The 21,121-nt window shown below is 30.9% G+C and overlaps 1 protein-coding gene across 3 annotated transcripts in view; it reads right to left on the bottom strand.

Annotated features, from left to right (window-relative positions):
- Positions 1 to 21,121, bottom strand: part of LOC106462412 (nephrin-like) — a 119,632-nt gene that overhangs the window by 30,314 nt on the left and 68,197 nt on the right. For all 3 annotated transcript variants that reach the window (XM_022389664.1, XM_022389665.1, XM_022389666.1), the window contains exons 2-4: positions 10,306 to 10,635; positions 6,679 to 6,789; positions 3,383 to 3,586 (exon numbers count right to left, since the gene is read on the bottom strand). In XM_022389664.1, coding sequence (XP_022245372.1) covers positions 3,383 to 3,586; positions 6,679 to 6,789; positions 10,306 to 10,635 — 645 coding nt within the window. The remainder of the gene's footprint in view (positions 1 to 3,382; positions 3,587 to 6,678; positions 6,790 to 10,305; positions 10,636 to 21,121) is intronic.

Below are 21,121 nucleotides of genomic sequence, written 5' to 3'. Positions count from 1 at the left end.
GTAATTAAGCACAAAGCTATACAATGGGCTATCTGTGCTCTACCCACCACGGTATCGAAACCCGGATTCTAGCTTTGTAAGTCCGCAGACATACCGCTGTGCCACTGAGGGGCAGTATGGTTTGAATAATAAACATTTTTATATGTATTAAGATAACACTATTCAACGAGATATTTGGTAATTTGCTATTTACGATATTCAATAAATCAAACAATGTGATATTTTAAGGCTATTTTTGCTGAAGTGATAAAGTGTTATCTATTGTAATAAAAAAAATAGTTTCTCTCTCTAAAACAATCAATTACACCGCTATTTTACTTCAAAACACATTAATTAAAGTAAAAACAAACTGACTATAGGTTTGAATTATTTAGACCAATCAGCTTTGCTAATGTTTTCATACACATGTTATTATGCTACTGGACTTCCTTATCTATATTTTCGTACTTCTAGGAAAGTTATATTGTTAAATCAATGTTTCGAGGTAGAAACAGTTCAAATTATAAAATGAAATATGTGCTGTTTATATGAAATATTGAACTTTCTAGAGAGTAGAGTTTCATATCATAGATAAACTTTCTAAAGAGTAGAGTTTTATATCATAGATTTGTTTATAAGTGTGACTATTGTTTATTGTGACTATTGTTTTCTTAAAAACAACAACTCAAAACATGTATTCTGTATAACTGCAAATTTTAAATACGCATAAAAAACAATGTAATTTCAACAACAAAAATACATACATGTATATGGAACGAACCGAAAAAAAAAGTCTGTGTAAGAGAAAAACTATTGCGTTTTATAGAAAATAATATATGAGAAATAAATTCTAACAACAATAAAATACCAAATAAACAATAGTCACACTTAAATTTTGGAATATTCGACTGTTTTGATTAAATGACATTGTACTAAATTCAAAATAAAAAGTATTACAAATATCTTAATGTAGGGTTAATTTTATTTAAATTTAAATTAGGAAAATCATGTGTAAAAAATCGTTAGTAAATTCCAGTATCTTTCTATTTATACAAGCCTTTCTATCTCATCATAAGTACAAAAAATCATCTAATACTTATATGAAACGATATCAGATAAATACGTGGAACAAAAACACCAAATACTAATTACTTTCTAAAATGTTATGAACCTGGTGCTTCTAAGTTCATATGCACATCAGATAAATACGTGGAACAAAAACACCAAATACTAATTACTTTCTAAAATGTTATGAACCTGGTTCTTCTAAGTTCATATGTACATCAGATAAATACGTGAAACAAAAACACCAAATACTAATTACTTTCTAAAATGTTATGAACCTGGTTCTTCTAAGTTCATATGTACATTAGATAAATACGTGGAACAAAAACACCAAATACTAATTACTTTCTAAAATGTTATGAACCTGGTTCTTCTAAGTTGATATGTACATAACCTGGCTATCTTAAAAAAAATTGAGGTTTGTTTTTGTTTGTAGTTATGCACAAAGCTACATAATGGGCTATCTGTGCTCTGCCCACCACGGGTGTCAAAACCTCTCTGCTTGAAAGGCTACATTGATTCCACCACCAGATGTCTCTGGTAAAGGACTGTAGAACGACATCGTTCTTCCATCTATAACAACTCGCGTGTTTTACATCAAGCTATGGAATATAACAATGATATCATGTTTGAACACTTGGACATTCTATTCAAGCCAACAGATGAAAAAACATCAAAACTTTCCAACCAGATATCAGTATCATGGAAAACTCATGTTAATTCGGATATAACTTTGGAAACAAAACATCTTAATCCCAGTATTAATTGAGATTACTATATTCTGATTATGTCTATATGTCAAAGTCGAAACGTCAAGAGAAAAAAAACAAAAAACATTCTTAATCCCAGTATTAATTGAGATTACTATCTTCTGATTATGTCAAAGTCGAAACGTCAAGAGAACTTTACATCCTACGTTAGGCTTAGATCTATCACCCTAAGTCAAATTTGAAGCTTTTTCTTTTTCTTTTATGGCCAGTTGTGGTCATTTTACATATTCTGGTTGGACTTTTTTGTCACCTGTAAATTTGGAATGAAAACATAACTTACAGTCACCTTACCACATCACCATAGATATTATTCCCGTGAGTTACGTTGGTATTCAAGTGAAGGCCTATACTATTGTTCGTTACCTGTTGTAGCTGCTAGCACGCTATCTACAACTTTAGTCCCGTGTCTTATTCTATATATAAATCATGACATAAATATGAAAATTTTGTATGGTAAAACCTTATTTCTTTTCTGGTGAATTACTATGGATTTACACAGTAATTCTCCGGAAAAGAAATATCGTTATACAATACAAACTTCCCATGTTTATGTTATGATTTATAAATAGAATAAGACACAGGACTACAATTATGGACACATAAATATTTGGTGGCTTATGATATATAGATATATTTCCAGTGAATTACTGTGGATTGAATTATAATGTATTACATGTATATATATCCATGTAAACATGATTATAACTATTCTAATGAGGTATATTAATAATTCATAGGTATTAGGTTGGTACCAACAAACGTTAGTAAATACAGGTTAAAGCTTCTTCTCTGGCATACCAACAGTAGTTTAAACCAGTTCTTAGGATAACAGTAACATAATAATTTGTGTCTAAGATTGAACCAACTAACCATTCAACTAACAGAATTAACTTTAATTCATTACATACGTCATATTTGAGTTATTCTTCATTGAGTTATTCCTTTCATAATTAGTCTCATTTAATTAGTTTATTTAGTTCGTAATGAATGATTCATTACAGGGAATGTAAGGTTTACTAGAATTTTGCTACCGTTGGTTGGGAAGTAATGGAGTTTTGGTTGTACATGCGCAGTGTGCGTTGAAAAAAAATGTATTGTTCATTTGCTTTGTTCTTTAATTTCTCGCAAAGCTAAACGAGGGCTATCTGCACGAGCAGTTCCTAATTTAGAAGTGATAGAATAGAGAAAAAGCAGCTAGTCAACAACACCTTCACCGCCAACTATTGGGTTACTCTTTTACCAACGAATAGTGGGATTGATCGTTACATTTTAACGCCCCCACGGCTGAAAGTGTATGTTCGGTGACACGATACAAACTCGCGATTCGTAGATTATGAATCGAGCGCCTTATACTCCAGGTCATGTCAGGTTGATCCTACTAATAAAACTAGAATGACATACAACATCAGAGTTCGCTTCAGTATGTTGTAACAATCATTTCTGATAAACTAGAAAGTGCTAAATACCTATAAAAATAATCAGATAAATCCTATTGTATTATACAAACATCAAATTACTTTTATTAAAAGATCTTTAAAAGATAAGTAATAACATAGTAGGCTACTTACAATTCATATCAATTGTCACCGTTGTTGAAACTGGAGGTGATTGATTGTTATTCGACGCCTGACAAGAAAACGTAGCCATCAGATGTCGCCTATTCAGAGTTTTGATAACGAAAATATTCTGAACTATAGATTGAGAGACAGTGTGAAAACTGTCATCCACTATCATCGAGTCTCTCCACCAGATGACAGAAGAAGGTGGGTTTCCTAGTTACATAAACTACTTTTGATTAACTGTTTATTGAAGGAATTAACAAAATAATAAATAAACTCTCTAGTCTGAAGAATTATACTTTTCATTAATAATTTGATCATTCAAAGATTTTATTTGAAAATTTCAAGACGATTTCATTGTCTAATTGAACAGGTCTATACAACTAATAACAATCATCTGGATATACAGAAATGACCAATCTACCAGTAAGAATACGTTTTGTAGTCAGAGTATTTCATCTGAAAGATTTTAACCAGTCTTCTAAATGATAGTCCATAGATTGCACATTATCTAATAAAGAGCACCTAAGTAAAACTATACTGAATATGAACTACAGGATCGTACATTTAACACAGATACTTTCAATAATTAGTTCGAAATTGTAGTTTTATACAACATTAGCACTGCTAAGCCTAAGTGAGTCAGTGATAAAAAAAACGCTCAAAGAAAATAAACTTTTATGTTTAGAAGTAAATATTGGCTGGTACAGTTTTTATTTATATGCACACCTTTATATTCTAAAATATAAAACGTGATTTCTAGCTGTTCAACTAGATCTATCACTTACAGTTGTTAAAAGTATAAGATGGCGCAGCGTTTCTCGTTGGAAAATAAATCCAAATAAAATAAAAACTTGGAGCAACTGTTTCACACAATATCACGTTTTCTCAATCCAGCTAGGCTGATTGGAAGGAATTTTTCATTGATACGATACCAAATTACTTAGCCTACAGCCATAAGCACCAGTGTGCAATAGAAGAGGATAAACTATGTTGAGTGACCTTAACAACTAAAATATAAAACATGCAAGTATTATTTGTTCATAATTTCTGTGATCGACCAGGCCGGACTGATAAGAGCTGATACCATACCGAAGTAGGCTTTGTTATCTAATGTAATGTATTACATTTGAACTAATAATCTTTCAAATGAAAAGGATAAGAAACCATGCGTGTGGCAGCTTTAGTTGGAAAGCTAAACATCGTCAAACTTGCTCTCAGAAATAAGAAAATTATATATCATTAAGCAAAATGACTTAGAGGGTATGTCAGCTACACTCCACGTATTAATTTCTTTAGGTTTGTTTTAATTAAACACAAAGCTACCCACCACGGATATCGAAAACCGGTTTCTAGCGTTGTAATTCCGCAGACATGCCGCTGGGTGGAGGGGGTAATTTTTTAAATAAAATTTGTTTCGCCTCACTTGATTCTGACCTGTGAAATTTTAATTAAATGTATCTTTTGGCTTCAGTTTAAAGATTTATCAAATGTATATAACAAAGGATATGTCTTTACATTAATTAAAGTTAAGACAAGCATATTAAAATTAAAAATATTTATAGGAGAAGGTGAGGTAAGGAGGCACCTTAAATTTGAATGAGGTTTTCAGCAAAAGATAAATGTCATGGAAAAGGTTTAAATATGAGCTCGTTATTTGGGGCATTTTGCCATTAAGGTTGTATAAAACGGACCCCATGATGGGATAAAAGGGTACTCATCTAACTAATAATATCTGAAATTTAAAATAACTTCTCTAGCTAGTAATTGCATTTTACATCCCTTAAACATCAATCATGTGTTTCTGGCAAGTTGCACATAATATAGAACAGTGGCAGGAAAGAGCATGAGGACTAGTGTAGGGCAATGACAAGTTGCACATAATATAGAACAGTGGCAGGAAAGAGCATGAGGACTAGTGTAGGGCAATGACAAGTTGCACATAATATAGGACAGTGGCAGGAAAGAGCATGAGGACTAGTGTGGGGCAATGACGTACGTATGTTGTGACCAAAGTTAACGCCGGCAAACCATTATTGGTGTGGGGTACGGTGGCCAATCATCGAAAAGCAATCACATGTTATAAAAAAAATCATCGAACTTGAACTGTGTTTCTTTTGCAGCGTGTTCGGTGTCGATAATTCCTCCTTTTGTAAAATGAAGAAAGTTAAATTTCCTGGAATGTCAACTCAAATGTGCTTACCTTAGATCAGAGATGTTGGGGAAAAAAATTAAGTTGGCCTTTGATAATTCATATATTCGCAGATGTCCGCCAGTGTTTTTATGCACAGGGTCAGATAAAAATAGTTACATACTGATGGCAACATTTTATAAATGATTATTACAGCAGTGGTCGTTTTATCAAAGGGGACCGTCTTATCTCACTTCTCCCCCCCCCCATTGTAATTTGTTTAATTTTAGTTAAACTATACAAAAAAATCCCTATGATTTTCTAAATAAAACGAACTATTACCTTCAAGAAAGGCATTTATTGAAAACAGTATTTTTGGAAATCCTATGCACCGTATCCTTGCATGTTGGCGTAATTAAGTTCAAACTGCTGCTGACAATTTAGAATTTTAAATGTGCCATAATTACTAATACGAGATCCAGAATGCAAACATAAAACCTGTCCTTGTATAATCATACAATCTCCTAGAGATCCAGAATGCGAACATAAAGAACTGTTCTTGTATAATCATACACTCCCTTAGAGATCCAGAATGCAAACATAAAACCTGTCCTTGTATAATCATACAATCTCCTAGAGATCCAGAATACAAAAATAAAGAACTGTCTTTGTATAATCATACATTCTCTTAGAGATCCAGAATACAAACATAAAGAACTGTCCTTGTATTATCATACAATCTCCTAGAGATCCAGAATGCAAACATAAAAAACTGTCCTTGTATAATTATACATTATGTTAGAGATCCAGAATGCAAACATAAAAAACTGTCCTTGTATAATCATACATTCTCCTAGAGATCCAGAATGCAAACATAAAAAACTGTCCTTATATAATTATACATTATCTTAGAGATCCAGAATGCAAACATAAAAAATTGTCCTTATATAATTATACATTATCTTAGAGATCCAGAATGCAAACATAAAAAACTGTCCTTATATAATTATACATTCTCCTAGAGATCCCGAATGCAAACATAAAAAACTGTCCTTGTATAATCATACATTCTCCTAGAGATCCAGAATGCAAACATAAAGAACTGTCCTTGTATAATTATACATTCTCTTAACTTAATTCTCTTAATGTGATTGTATAACAGAGTCGAACGTACCTCCTTCACTTTCGCAAACTAATGTCAAACTATCTCCTTCATTATAGGGACCGATCAAACTTTCCAGGACATTTTCCTTGCCGTCAGTGATTATAGGCTTCTTCGGAGGAACTGGAGAAAATTATAGACTAGAATTATTGCATGCTGTTAGACACTGACATCTAAAATCCAACAACTGGCATATAAAGGGTAGCAGTGAGAGATTATTTCTCACTCATCTAAGTTACTTTGACAGGACTCGAGATTTTAGAGTTTATTAACTCAGCGTATTAATTACAACTTCAAGGAAAATCAATATGCATATTGGAAACCCTGTTCTTATAGATAGTGTATCTCTATAATTTACATGATGTATAACACTGCTGGGAAATATTAATGAACAGTGTTAAGTGATAAAATAATACAGCACACTGTTACACAATTAAATGTATCCATAATCTTTCGAAACAGATACTAAGTTAGAACAGTAATAACCTAACAGGGAATACTGATGTATATATTGCATTTATAAAATATTAATCGTCGAATAGTTCGTATTTAAATGAAGATATTAACTTTCCGTGGAAGAGAAATTATGATTGTATTTCAACAAGCTTTGTTAATTTACCAACTGTGTTGTTCAACCAAATGCTAAAGAGTTAGAGTTTCTGAAACTACTTCTGTAATGCAGTAGCCCTCGTTAAAGCCGAAGTCTTATTAATAAATCCTAGTAAATAAAAGTGTAACATAATGAGTTAGAGTTTGGAAACTACTTCTGTAATGCAGTAGCCCTCCCTAAAGTCAAAGTGTCATTAGTAAATCCTAGTGAATAAAAGTGTAACATAAAATCACCTGATATAATTGCAGTGATGATGAATTAGATTATTGTAGTTGTTGTTTTCCAGATTATAATCTAAATTTATTGTGAACAATAATTCACGACAATGGATAGAGGACGAAATTCATGTTTGACTAAGCAGTTGTATGATTATGAATAGATTTGTAACTGAAATAATAAAATTTGTGACTTTTGTATTGAGCACCAAAGCAAGAGTCTGAGGATAAATGCTGACGATTTTTGAACAGGTTGGTTATTAGTTACTGCTATTAATATACATGAAAAAATATTTACTCAATGTTGACCGTGCTGGAGCTGGTTGTTACAAATCTATATTTCTTAAAAACAGAAGAATTAACTGAACAAGCAGTTCCTATAGCGATACTGAAATATTTACCAGGAAACAATAAAAAGGGTTGTTAAAATTTGTTACATTGCAATTTAAAAATACCTAAAGATCTAATTCAAGCAAGGCCAACAACAACAAAAAAAGTTATCATCAGAATGAAACTCAATAACATGGACGCTTTCGGAAAGTGGACTTTCCTTCATAATAAGGTTAAGTCGACCATCCGAGTGCTCTCGGGTTATTTAGTTTAATTTGCAATGTTGGAAGTTCTGAAAATATCGTTGTCACGGTAGTAGCTTATACGATCACCTAAGCCTAATTATTAATTAGTACCTAATTAATACATAATTAACTTGCTATTTATTGACGTATTTCATAATTAAAACTCTGCGATGCAATTCACCAGATCCTAACGTATTCCTCAGCTGTTTCTGAATGTTGTGTAGCAACGTAGGTGATTAATTACATGTAATGTAACAACACGGAGTAATCTGTTTGTCTAGGTGAGATTACAGAGTTTAAACTTTCGTTGCAACTACATCTGCTTTGTAAGTAAGTAAAACAATTCTAACAACTAAACAAAACGTTTCAAAATCTATATAATATTTATATTGGCTTTAAAATGTATTTATATATCATGAAAATAAAGAATAAATAAAACATTCAGTAAAATCTTTTATGAAATTATGAAACATGATAATTGAAATTATTTATCTCAGATTTTAAATATTGAATGAATTGTTTATGAATTGTATTATCGTATTCTTTTGGAACGTTTCTGAAACTTTGAATAATACATATTTTACAGAATTAGTAATTAGTCTAAATGTAACGATGACATGGTTATGATTCATCTTTCCTTCTTTTTCTAATACTTCACATGCTTATTCAGATAATTGTTAATTTTTTTTTATGTTTAGCTTGCTCTCTTTTTCATATAAAAATATGTTATTTTATTTTAGAATTCAATATACATTTTTAATTAAGTTTCGAATTGGGTGTTAAAAACTTTTGAAGTTGCAAATACGTTTACAAATAAAGGAAACATTAGATTTATTTACAACGATTACATTAGTAAATGTTCTCAAAAAGCTTTACAAATTGTTTCTTGTTCGTATGTAACTCGAACAATCTTCAACAGAATCCACAGGGAGAAACAGCTAGAATGAACAAAACTTTGTAATTCATGAAGATATCAAATTTAGAAATGAACTTACTTTTGCAATAGTTTCTTGTTTCAATCTACTCTTATTGTATTTGTCTTTCCAACGCTAGTCTTTATCTAGATACTTTAACAATATACTCTTGGTTATTTTTCTTATAACCTATTATTAAAGTGATAATTTAAAATGAATCAAAAGTTATCACGATGTTTACATCCCAAGTCGACTTTCCTAAAAAGTGTTTTCTTTCTTTCTTTCAACTATATACTTGCAATACAGAATGATAACCTACTTCTGACGTGGTAGAGCAAAGAAAACAACATCCATCCAATAACTCAAGATACTCTTGCACCCGTATTTTAGAATTATAAAGTAACAAGAAATCCCGTCAGTACAAGCACTCTAGTGCTGATTGGGATAATCTTTGGAGATTTTTCATTCTCAGGAAACATTTGTGTTTTGTGTTATAGTGTCAAAATATAGCTGTGACACTAAAGATGTTATGAATACACCAGAATGAAAGAACATATAAAACATTGTGTAAAATCTATAGGGCCATTTCGAATTCGGCAAGAATTTCAACAATACCAAAGCAATTTTCTATCATACATCAAAAATTGAATTCGGTAGCAAGGGATTTACGTGTTCTGCAGGATCGAGATACGTTTAGTGTTTGTTTTCTTCAGAATGTTGATATATATACACATGTACACGTTTCCTCGTATTGGGTAGATTATGTACTTTCTTGATTCTATAGATCGGAAAAGTTTTAATTAAAAATTAAATAGTACACAAACTACAGATTGTTAAAATCTCCAAAAATCGAATACGCATTCCATTATTTACATTACAATGTTCTTGTACAAACTACAGATTGTTAAAATCTCCAAAACCGAATACGCATTCCATTATTGACATTACAATGTTCTTGTTAAGTATTTTTTATATATCTATTTCCCCGTTACTAGCTCGTTGTTAAGAACCAAGCTACGTAATGATATATCTGTGCTTAACACGGATATCAAAACCCATTTTTAGTGTTAATAGCCTGGAAACTTCATATGCAGTAAATACTTAGCTATTATATAATAAACCTTCACCATTGTTTACGAGGGAAAAAAATCAAATGATTTAAAGCGACAATATCTAAAACCTTCCAAACAGGCCCTTTGAAACATTTCCAATTGATTACATTGAAACAAAGTACAGAAATAAAAACAATAACAAAAGTTTTCAGCACATAATAGAAGTAAAATAGGTTTTTTTCTATTGTCACTATTTTCTTGGCGGATTCCTACCTATTACTGACAGCTCCGCTTTGGAATATCTAGTCCTGGCTATTCGGAAATCTACTCTACATTTGTATGTCCCGGCGTCAGCTGCATATACCGGTTCAAGGATTAGTACAGCTGGTCTATCCACGATACTGAAGTAAGCTCTACCAGACAACCCATCAGCTGAAGAATGTCTGGTGTGGTTTGTAACGCCTCTTCTAGCATCCATGGTGTATAGTGGATTAGAAGTGTCTCCCCTGTACCACAGTATAAGTAGAAGCTCGTCGTTTGGAGATGGTGGAGTAATGTTACATGGTAATGCTACCTTGAAGCCGGCAATACCTACTATTTTTTCTGTATAAATAGATAAATGAGTATCATATCTTGTATATGCTGAAATATTTATTATGCTTTATTAAATATACTAGCTATGAATTACTTATACTAGGGCTGCAAAGATTGAATCAATGGACATATCTAGAAACTACATGTGAAATACATTTTAAAGAAGAAAATCCTATATGAATATATATATGTTGCTTAGAGTATTTAAATATATATTTATATTGAGGATACAGATTATTTAGTAGTTGCTATCTTATGCCTAATTACATGACTAATTAAACAGTTTTACATAAATCTATAATATCATATTTTATAACCTAATTATCATACCTACTTCTCTATTTCTTTGATTATATTGTGTTCAACATTAAAATATTTTTAGACTTACTTTATATTTGAACTCCACTTTTAACTAATTTTAATAAGTACCTTAGAAATGTCAATATTACCTAATTATCACCAATTTTATACCATCTTTGTTCTTCCATTGATATGTTTAGTTATAGAAATATGGGGATTGATCTTTTTATGTTGTTGGTCAGATATTCCCATGAGATTGGAGTGCGGTCATTTTGTAATGGTTTCCATAAAAATAATTTGACTATGAAATCCATGTCTTCTTTGTGTATGCGTTACATAGATATGGCTATAGTCATGTTCAGTTTAAGTCTGATCTTCTTTTGAGTCCATTTTTCTGGCTACACAGTTAGAGTTTTGATCCAGTTCAGACCAAGAATATGAAATCTGATATTTGATGGAGACTCAGTATTACTCAATATTATTTTAGTATTCTTGTTGAAAAAAGAAAACTTTCTAAAGTGAATCAAGAAGGCACATACAGATTGTTTATTTGTTAAAAAACAAGTGTTCTAAAGTAAATCAGGAAAGCATGCAAACAAGTGTTCCAAAGTAAACCAGGAAAGCACATAAAGATTGTTTGTTAAAAACAAGTGTTCTAAAGTAAAGCAGGAAAGCACATAAAGATTGTTTGTTAAAAACGAGTGTTCCAAGGTAAAGCAGGAAAGCACATAAGGATTGTTTGTTTGTTTTGAAAAAGGAGGTCTAAGGTAAAGCAGGATATGAGCTGAGATAAGGAAAACATCTGTTAGACTGCCTGATATTACTTTTCAGTAATTAAATAATTCAGTTCATCAAGTTAAGCAACTGATTAAGGAAGAAGGTGAGGTCATTCGAGTTGTGTATCTAATAATTTTTCTGTAATGAAAGTATGTCGTTTTTAAATGTTCAGATACCAGACTGTTTAGGGGGTTTGATGATATATGATATTTATATACCAATATCAGTAAACCAGGTATTGGGATGTAAGTACATAAGATCATTACAGGGCAAGGATTGAGGTACTTACAGTGAACTATGATTTAGTATAGAATAGGTTATTAACTAGTAAATATCAGTCTAGTCAGTTTTTATCCAATAACGATATCATTGCCATATCGTCATAAAATAAACGATACAAATCAAACATATTCCATGTTAGAGATGTTGGTTTTTCGTGCACTTGAAATGTGTTATTAAAGAAATGGGATTATTTTAAATTTTTGAGAGGTTTGGGGTCTCTTTATGTCCTCACCAAGAAATTACACACACTACTATTTAAGAAGATATCACGTTGAAAGAGATGACGAAATAAGCAAAAACTTAATACCAACATTTATCATGCAGGAAGGTATTCCTCAACAAACATACTATATATTGTAGGGTTGTCGGACTTGATTTTATGTTCAGAATAGCAAAAAGTGTTAATAATAAAACGCATGAACATGATAGCGCAGTAATTACACTCAAACTAAGTTATTTTCAGTCACATTATCTTCATGCATGAGGGATTATAAACTTTAAGAAATCAATATCATTATTATTTATATCATAACATTTAAGTATTAATTTGGCATTAAGGGGAACTGTAACATGTTTTTATATACTTAGAAATCCTTTGCTTTATTTCTTCCATTTTCTTATGTGCAAATGACAATATTGATCAAAACCTATCGGAGTTAACTATTAACTAGACACACATCGATATTGATTTATCGTGAGTTGTTGTATTTACGGAGTTAGTGATAGTTCCGTGACATATCTTATCTGTACCAACTCGTCAAGTAAACATTCGTCAAACGTAGAAAGGTTGCTTATTACTTCTTAGATAAAATGTGTATTTTGGAAAAAACAAAAACTTGTTTATATTCGCGATCTTGTAGGGTTACTCCATATTGAATATATATATTTTAAAGTGGTTGCTTTGTTGGTGTATATATAACTAATTTATACTTAACGGTATGGTTTTCTATATAAGAACTATAATCTGAGCAAAACAAATTTACGTGTACTGTTGACAAAAGAAATTTACTTTAGATAAAAAAGGAGAACTGATTTTAGAACTCATTTGATTTGATTCAATTAATTGTACTCATTATTACGTATGAATCCTCATTGAACCCGTTATGGTGATATGACAGACATAAAATGAAACTATTTCTGATGTTCAGTGGTATTGGTGTTTCTTCTTTTATTAATTATTAATGACGATTTTTTTTTCGCAAAAAAATACCGAGGGGAATCTAACCCCAGATTTTTGCATTGAAAGTCCGTAAACTTATTTCTTACTCATCGGTGGACTTTAAGGATGCAAGACTTCACAAATTCTAAAGAGTAATTTATTGTAAAAACTATAAACGTTTTGTTACGAGTGAGACGCGTGACTTTGAACAATATCCGTGGTGGGCACAGCACAGTCAGCCCATTGCGTATTTTTTGCTTAATTACAAACAATGACAATCTGCAGATATATACGTGATCTCTGAAGCAGTTTTTCATCAAACTTTTCAAAGTAATTTACCAGCATCATTGACGGACTATGTCAAAAAACAATACGTAGATGATACATTATTAGATTAATGATCATCGTCAACGGTGTATTAGTATTAAATTAATGACCATCGGCAACGGTGTTTTAATACTAAATTAACGATCATCGTCAACGGTCTATTAATGTTAGATTAATGACCATCGGCAACGGTGTATTAATATAAGATTAATGAACATCGTCAACGGTGTATTAATATTAAATTAATGACCATCGGCAACGGTGTATTAATACTAAATTACCGATCATCGTCAACGGTGTATTAATATTAGATTAATGATCATCGTCAACGGTGTATTAATATTAGATTAATGAACATCGTCAACGGTGTATTAATTCTGGAGAACCAGATGTATGTCCTTCAAAGCTCCCCCCTCCCCCGAAACAAAATCACACGTCAATCGCTTGCTTTTGATACCTTTAAAGATATATCGTGAAGTTATACATTTGGACCGAACAACCGACATATTATCTTAAACGTTCTGCAAATACTTACACCTTAATAAGTTACACATCTAACATTTTATCAATTACTGTTCAAGCTGTTTACTGTAGTAGAAAAATTCGTTGCTTTTACCGTACACACGTCTGATAAACACACATTGAACTAATTAAAATGAAATACTTAATAAAAACTTTCAAACAACGTATTTCTAAAACATACAAACCATATAAATATATTGTGGGCGTTGATTAGAAAGTCATATAAAAATGTATTTGATTATAACGTCAAATTAAAATGTATTTGATTATAACGTCAAATAAAAATGTTGTTGATTATAACGTCAAATTAAAATGTATTTGATTATAACGTCAAATAAAAATGTTGTTGATTACAACGTCAAATTAAGATGGATTTGATTATAACGTCAAATGAAAATGTATTTGATTATAACGTCAAATAAAAATGTTGTTGATTATAACGGATTTGACTTTATAATCAAATACATTTTTATTTGACTATATAATCAAATACATTTTTATTTGACTTTATAATCAAATACATTTTAATTTGAAAAATGTATTTGATTATAAAGTTAAATAAAAATATACCTAAGAATCAAAATGCAAATTCCTTGGTTTTTGCTTTCCTTTGAAATTTTATTTTGTAACTTATATGTAAAGATCACCCGACAGACGTAAGAAACGTTATTGAATTTCTATTATCGTTTTTTTTTTTACAACCAATAATGACAACCGTGTGACAAAATGATTATTGGCTTCGGTTTTAATGACGATAAGATCAAATTTATTAATTTTTGGTATTCAGCAAATTGTTTTATACGAAAAATAAGATGATAGTGAATACATAGAAATATTTAGTTTTAAGAAGAAAAAAAACATGATGTGTTTAAGTTTGTTTTTTTCCTTTTTGTAAAAAGAAAAATGAAATGAAAAAGTATTAAAATCATAGTTAGGAGGGAAGACAAATGCAGTAGGTATCATTAAAATCATAGTTAGGAGGGAAGACAAGTGCAGTAGGTATCATTAAAATCATAGTTAGGAGGGAAGACAAGTGCAATAGGTATCATTAAAATCATAGTTAGGAGGGAAGACAAGTGCAATAGGTATCATTAAAATCATAGTTAGGAGGGAAGACAAGTGCAATAGGTATCATTAAAATCATAGTTAGAAGGGAAGACAAGTGCAATAGGTATCATACATTTTACTCAGTTAAAATCACAATACCTTTAATTTGCACTGAAAAGCAAGAAACAGAATCAAGCTTGTAAAAAAATGAAATGAAAAAAGTATTAAAATCATAGTTAGGAGGGAAGACAAGTGCAATAGGTATCATTAAAATCATAGTTAGGAGGGAAGACAATTGCAGTAGGTATCATTAAAATCATAGTTAGGAGGGAAGACAAGTGCAATAGGTATCATACATTTTACTCAGTTAAAAATCACAATACCTTTAATTTGCATTGAAAAGCAAGAAACAGAATCAAGCTTGTAAAAAAAAGGAAATGAAAAAAGTATTAAAATCATAGTTAGGAGGGAAGACAAGTGCAATAGGTATCATTAAAATCATAGTTAGGAGGGAAGACAAGTGCAATAGGTATCATACATTTTACTCAGTTAAAAATCACAATACCTTTAATTTGCACTGAAAGGCAAGAAACAGAATATTGCTTGTAAAAAAAAAGAGAGTAAAAACGAGGGTGGAATGCATTGCTGAACGATTAAAAACCTTTTGTAAGATTAATCAGTTGTATGTGCATAAAAATTCTCAGCCAGATGGGTTGGTAAAATTAATTATCCTCAATTTTTAACTACACAGAAAAAAGTCTTTAATCTAAACTTTAAGTATCCGTTTTAACTCATTTTTCTATTCATGCCCATCATGTTTTTTGTTTTTACGATTTATTATCTTTCAAGACGTTAAATTTTCTCTCGGGTTTTTACTCAGAAAATCTCATTACTTGGAATTATGACTAAAAATTATCTATGTTCTTTTTTTTGTTTTTTACAAACACGTATAATAAGGATTTTTCATTATGCCAGAAGACCTAAGAACAAATATACGTTAATAAACGGAACTTTTTTACTAATGTTTTTTTTTTTACATTTTGGAATTATTAAACATTGTAGCAAACTGATAACTTATAAATCATATCTATAAGGAACATTAATTTTAATACCAGTAACAGTATACCAGGTGGATTTAATATCATTAACATAAAGATCAACTTCAAGAACCTATACAAGAGCTCTGAAAGGTTTTTCATAACAGTTAAAATATAGAAAGATAACAGAAAAATATTGAAAGCTATATTGAAAATAAAATAACAGTTATAAGAAATATACTTTAACAAAACTTTGAGCATTGTTTGTTTTGTTTTTTTCTTTCCATCCGAATGCCCTAAACATTTGTTTGCTTCCTTGTTATTAAACACAATATTACGCAATGGGCTATCTGTGCTCTCCCAACCGCAAGTAGTTGTTAATATTAAAAAGAAGAAATGGTTCAAAACTTTGTTTATTAGGGTCCAAAAGAACATAATCATATGCGAATAATCACTGTTTTCAAAAACATCGGCAAAATAAAAATACCCAGTTTACACAGGCCCTTAAGGAAGGATTTCTTTCATCAATTTTAATCTTATTTGGTGGAGAGTGATGTTGAATAGTTCCTTTCGCTCTAATCTTATCTACGCTAGCCGTCCTTAACTTTGAACTGACAGCTCCTGAGTAGCCTGTCACAGAGTTGAATAGTTCCTTTCACTCTAATCTGTCAGTCCAAAGTTAAGGACGGTTAGCGTAGATAAGCTCCTGAGTAGCCTGTCACAGATTTCCGAAAATAAACAAACAGTATTTCTCTTTCAAAATAATAAATGTTCCTACTTAAAGTTAAGTCGTTCACTTAAAAGTGTTTAATGAGTAAAGTAATATCAGAAACTTCATCATGATAGTTCTAAAACTGTAGTTAAATGTAAGTAATGTTTTGATTCTCTGAAAGAACTTCTTTAATAAGCGAAGGTACATAAGTTTAACTTTCCAAAGTGCTGGAACCCTTTTGCATATCTATATTCCAGTATTGAATAATTATACACTGCAACATCATAAAACAGGGTGGTTCTTGTAAGACTATAAAGAAAGAATGATACTTACTTCTGTAGGTGAGATGGGTGGACTTGTTTCCTCTCACGCCGGAGAACTGATGCCCCTTCGTTTTAATTGGAATGAGTCTGTGTAATGCTTTTATTATTATTATTGTTATTATTTCAAGTTTTATGATTTAAGATTGCCATTAATATCCACTGAATAAATCATTTAATAATGGGCATTCTGTCTCAGGCGTTGCAATCATGAGGTTAAGGACAATTAACAATAGAATAATATCCAGTGAATAAATCATTTAATAATGGACTTTCTGTCTCAGGCGTTGCAATCATGAGGTTAATGACAATTAACAATAGAATAGATAATTCCAAGGACAACACTGGACCCAGAATCTTGTTTTTATGAAATATTGTTTGTTCTCGATATAGTTTGTGAGATGCTTTCACTGAACCAGCTTTTCGTGTCGCTACTAGCGCAAACTACTTAAGAAAATAAAGAGTCAGTGTATCTTTAGAACTTTTGGTTACGATTTTGTTCCATCTCTATTGCTACTGGAGTATGTTGTGTATTTCACCTACTACGTTGGATCTATCAACAAAGAAGTAAGTCCGTGAGCAATTTATGTTCTAAGTATTTCGTGTTTAAGTCCATTAACTGAACTCTGCGTTTTACCTATATTTTGTCCAATTGAATTCTCATTTGATCTATTTATTCCTACCAAAAGCCAATACGACAAAGTTACTGAGTCATATTTGATATCAATCCATTGCTACGTTCATGCGCTTAAATTACTGTTAGATTTTCAACTGTAGTTGTTGTTATCACGTTGGTACCTTCAATTTTGAGTAAAAGTGTATTTGTTTCACACAACCGTGTAGTTCAACTCACAAAACGCTAACATTTAAATTAACTACCGTATACAGTCCTTCGTCCTCAAGGTTTGCTGGTAATTAACAGTTGATTATCTAGGAGGCATAGCACATATTTTCTCTCACGATAATTGAGCTTATATTTGTTAAAGTCTGGCTTACTCAACTAATTTTACAAGTTTTTCTTTGAATCAGTATTCACTTAGGTGTTAATTATATAAGCTGAAAAAAAAAACGTCTACAGAGATACTGATATAGATTTCTACTTAACATATTTGAGGGTGGTATCGTGATTAGTTTGATTAGAATATATTCAAGAAAATGTTTTTCACTATTATAAATAACAGTGTGTGTAATATATATCACAAATAATAGTGTGTGATATATGTCATAAATAATAGTGTGTAATATATATCATAAATAATAGAGTGTTTAATATATATATCATAAATAATAGAGTGTGTAATATATATCATAAATAATAGAGTGTGTAATATATATCATAAATAATAGAGTGTGTAATATATATATATCATAAATGATATTATCCTTTATTTAAGCATTACATGAAGCTGGTTGTTTGATACACATTTCTTCTTTTTTTTTGACATCATGATCTTATTTCCAAACTTAGCTTAACTTTGGTTTGATTAATACAGTAAACCTGTCTTGTAATTTGTTCTAATTTAAAAAGCATTTTCATGCTAACATCCTATTTACAGCATGCGCATTTCCTAACTTCCTTAATTTGTGACGCTTTTCTTTTATAACTCTTCTACGTGACAGCTGTTAAAGGAGCGCAGCGAACCTTTCACAGCTTGGGAATCATTCATCTTCTGCTAATTATTAGAAAAAAAATAAATAAATAACGACATGGGAAACCTCTAATGATGCCATGAAATACGTATTCCTAAATATCTTCGCCTTCAAAAACCACCACAACAAGCTTCAGGCTTTCAGTGTAAAAAGTTGAGCGAGCAAACACTGTAAGTTTGATATTGCTAGATTATTATTACTTTTCCGGATACATTAAGACCAATAAAAACGTGGCTAAATGAATATTTCCATTAAAGCTTAATGACAATGATACTCATAAGCAGAATGTTACGAACTACAAGTAATATCATAACTCCCAATGTGGAGTTTATTTATTTGTTTATTTTTTATTCAGACGATATTCTTCGATGAAAGCTTTGCATAAAAAAGCCGCTCTTAAACATTTACATCAGATAAAATTTACATGAAACTCATATTAAAATGCAAGTTTCTTAAAAGTTATTAGTTCTCTGGCACAACTTAGATAGACATTAAGTAGATATATACAAAATTAAGTAAGCTCGTATATGGAAAGGTAAGAATTATACTCATGAAACAGTCTTCCAGTTAGAATTACATAAGTTATCACCAACGATAAAATTGTTGCCTGGGGCAATAGTAATGATTCTTTAGTCACAAGTAAATATTTACTTTGAATTGATATAAACTTCCTATTCCGTCAGATAGTAATATATTGCATGTATTTACACACGTCATAAATCATAATCATAATATCAACCCCTTTCAAAACGCTTCCATATGAGGAAGGTAAATACTCAAATACGTGCTTTTAACATGCATTCGAATGTTTAATTCGTCCTTTAAAATACAACAACTTGTGTAATTTTCCGCTATGCAAATAATCGAGATTCCAGAACGATAAGATTTGATAATTTAAATGAATGTGTCTGTTATTTCGCGAATGTTAAATGAATTAAGCTTCAGTAAATTACAGCCCCCCAGTGGCACAGAGGTATGTATGCGGACTTACAACGCTAGAAACTGGGTTTCTATACCCGTGGTGGGCAGAGCACAGATAGCCCATTGTGTAGCTTTGTGCTCAATTCCAAACATATCCTTTCAATGAATTACAAGAAAAATAAGAAAATTAACATTTAACCTAAGAAGTGGTTAACAGTTAGCCTAAAAATTGGTTAACATTTAGCCTAAGAAGTGCTTAACATTTAGCCTAAGAAGTGGTTCAAATTTAGCCTAAGATGTGGTTAACATTTAGCCTAAGAAGTGGTTAAAATTTAGCCTAAGAATGGTTATTTAGCCTAAGATATGGTTAACATTTAGTCTAAGAAGTGGTTAAAATTTAGCCTAAGATATGGTTAACATTTAGTCTAAGAAGTGGTTAAAATTTAGCCTAAGATATGGTTAACATTTAGTCTAAGAAGTGGTTAAAATTTAGCCTAAGAAGTGGTTAACATTTAGCCTAAGATGTGGTTAACATTTAGTCTAAGAAGAGGTTAACATTTAGCCTAAGATGTGGTTAACATTTAGCCTAAGAAGAGGTTAACATTTAGTCTAAGAAGTGGAATGACCAAATGACCATTCCGTGGAAGTTTTTATTTTTATTTTTAAAATAATCTTTATATTAAGTTAGTATTCACATATTCAGGTTAAAAATATAAATTACGTAAATTTATTACAAGAAGAACAAAAATGTTATCGTTTTTAATATTGTTCCATTTATATGCCTTTAAAAAGCAAATAATAAAAAACAAATCAATGTCAAATCAGAAGATATTGAGCGACTCATTCAAGCAAGTCCAACCAGAAGTACGATTCCACGAATTGGCTTGTTCGTTTGTTTTAGCGCAAAGCGACAAAATGGGATGTAGGCTCTCTTGTCCACTGTAGGGAATCGAGCCCCGTATTTTATCGTTGTAAGTACGTAAACAGGGGGGAATTCTACGAATGGCATCAATAATATGATGAAACAGTTTTAACTCTTGAGAATGAATTTTCCTATAAAACCAGTCCTGTACAATACAAGATATATAAACAAAAAAGGTTTTGTTCCGAGTAAAACAAGTGAGACTCTAGACTTATAGGATATTTTCCATAAAACCGTGTTTGTAGTTTCAATATCATTTTAACACGACTAGTGCTCAAACCCAATTATTTTCACGTCGATTTTGTGACAAACACTTAGATGTCAAAATATAATCGTATGTCTACACCTGACGTTTATACCTTCAATTATATCTCGATCAGTTAACATAAAAATACATTAATACACTAAAATACATTATTACACTAACATACATTATTACACTAAAATACAGCATTACACTAACATACATTATTACACTAAAATACATCATTACACTAAAATATAGCATTACACTAACAT

Source organism: Limulus polyphemus, unplaced genomic scaffold (genome assembly GCF_000517525.1).
Source record: "Limulus polyphemus unplaced genomic scaffold, Limulus_polyphemus-2.1.2 Scaffold1160, whole genome shotgun sequence".
Lineage (NCBI taxonomy): Eukaryota > Metazoa > Arthropoda > Merostomata > Xiphosura > Limulidae > Limulus > Limulus polyphemus.
The sequence above is the reverse complement of the archived record's forward strand: the minus strand, read 5'-3'. Positions and strand labels throughout refer to the sequence as shown.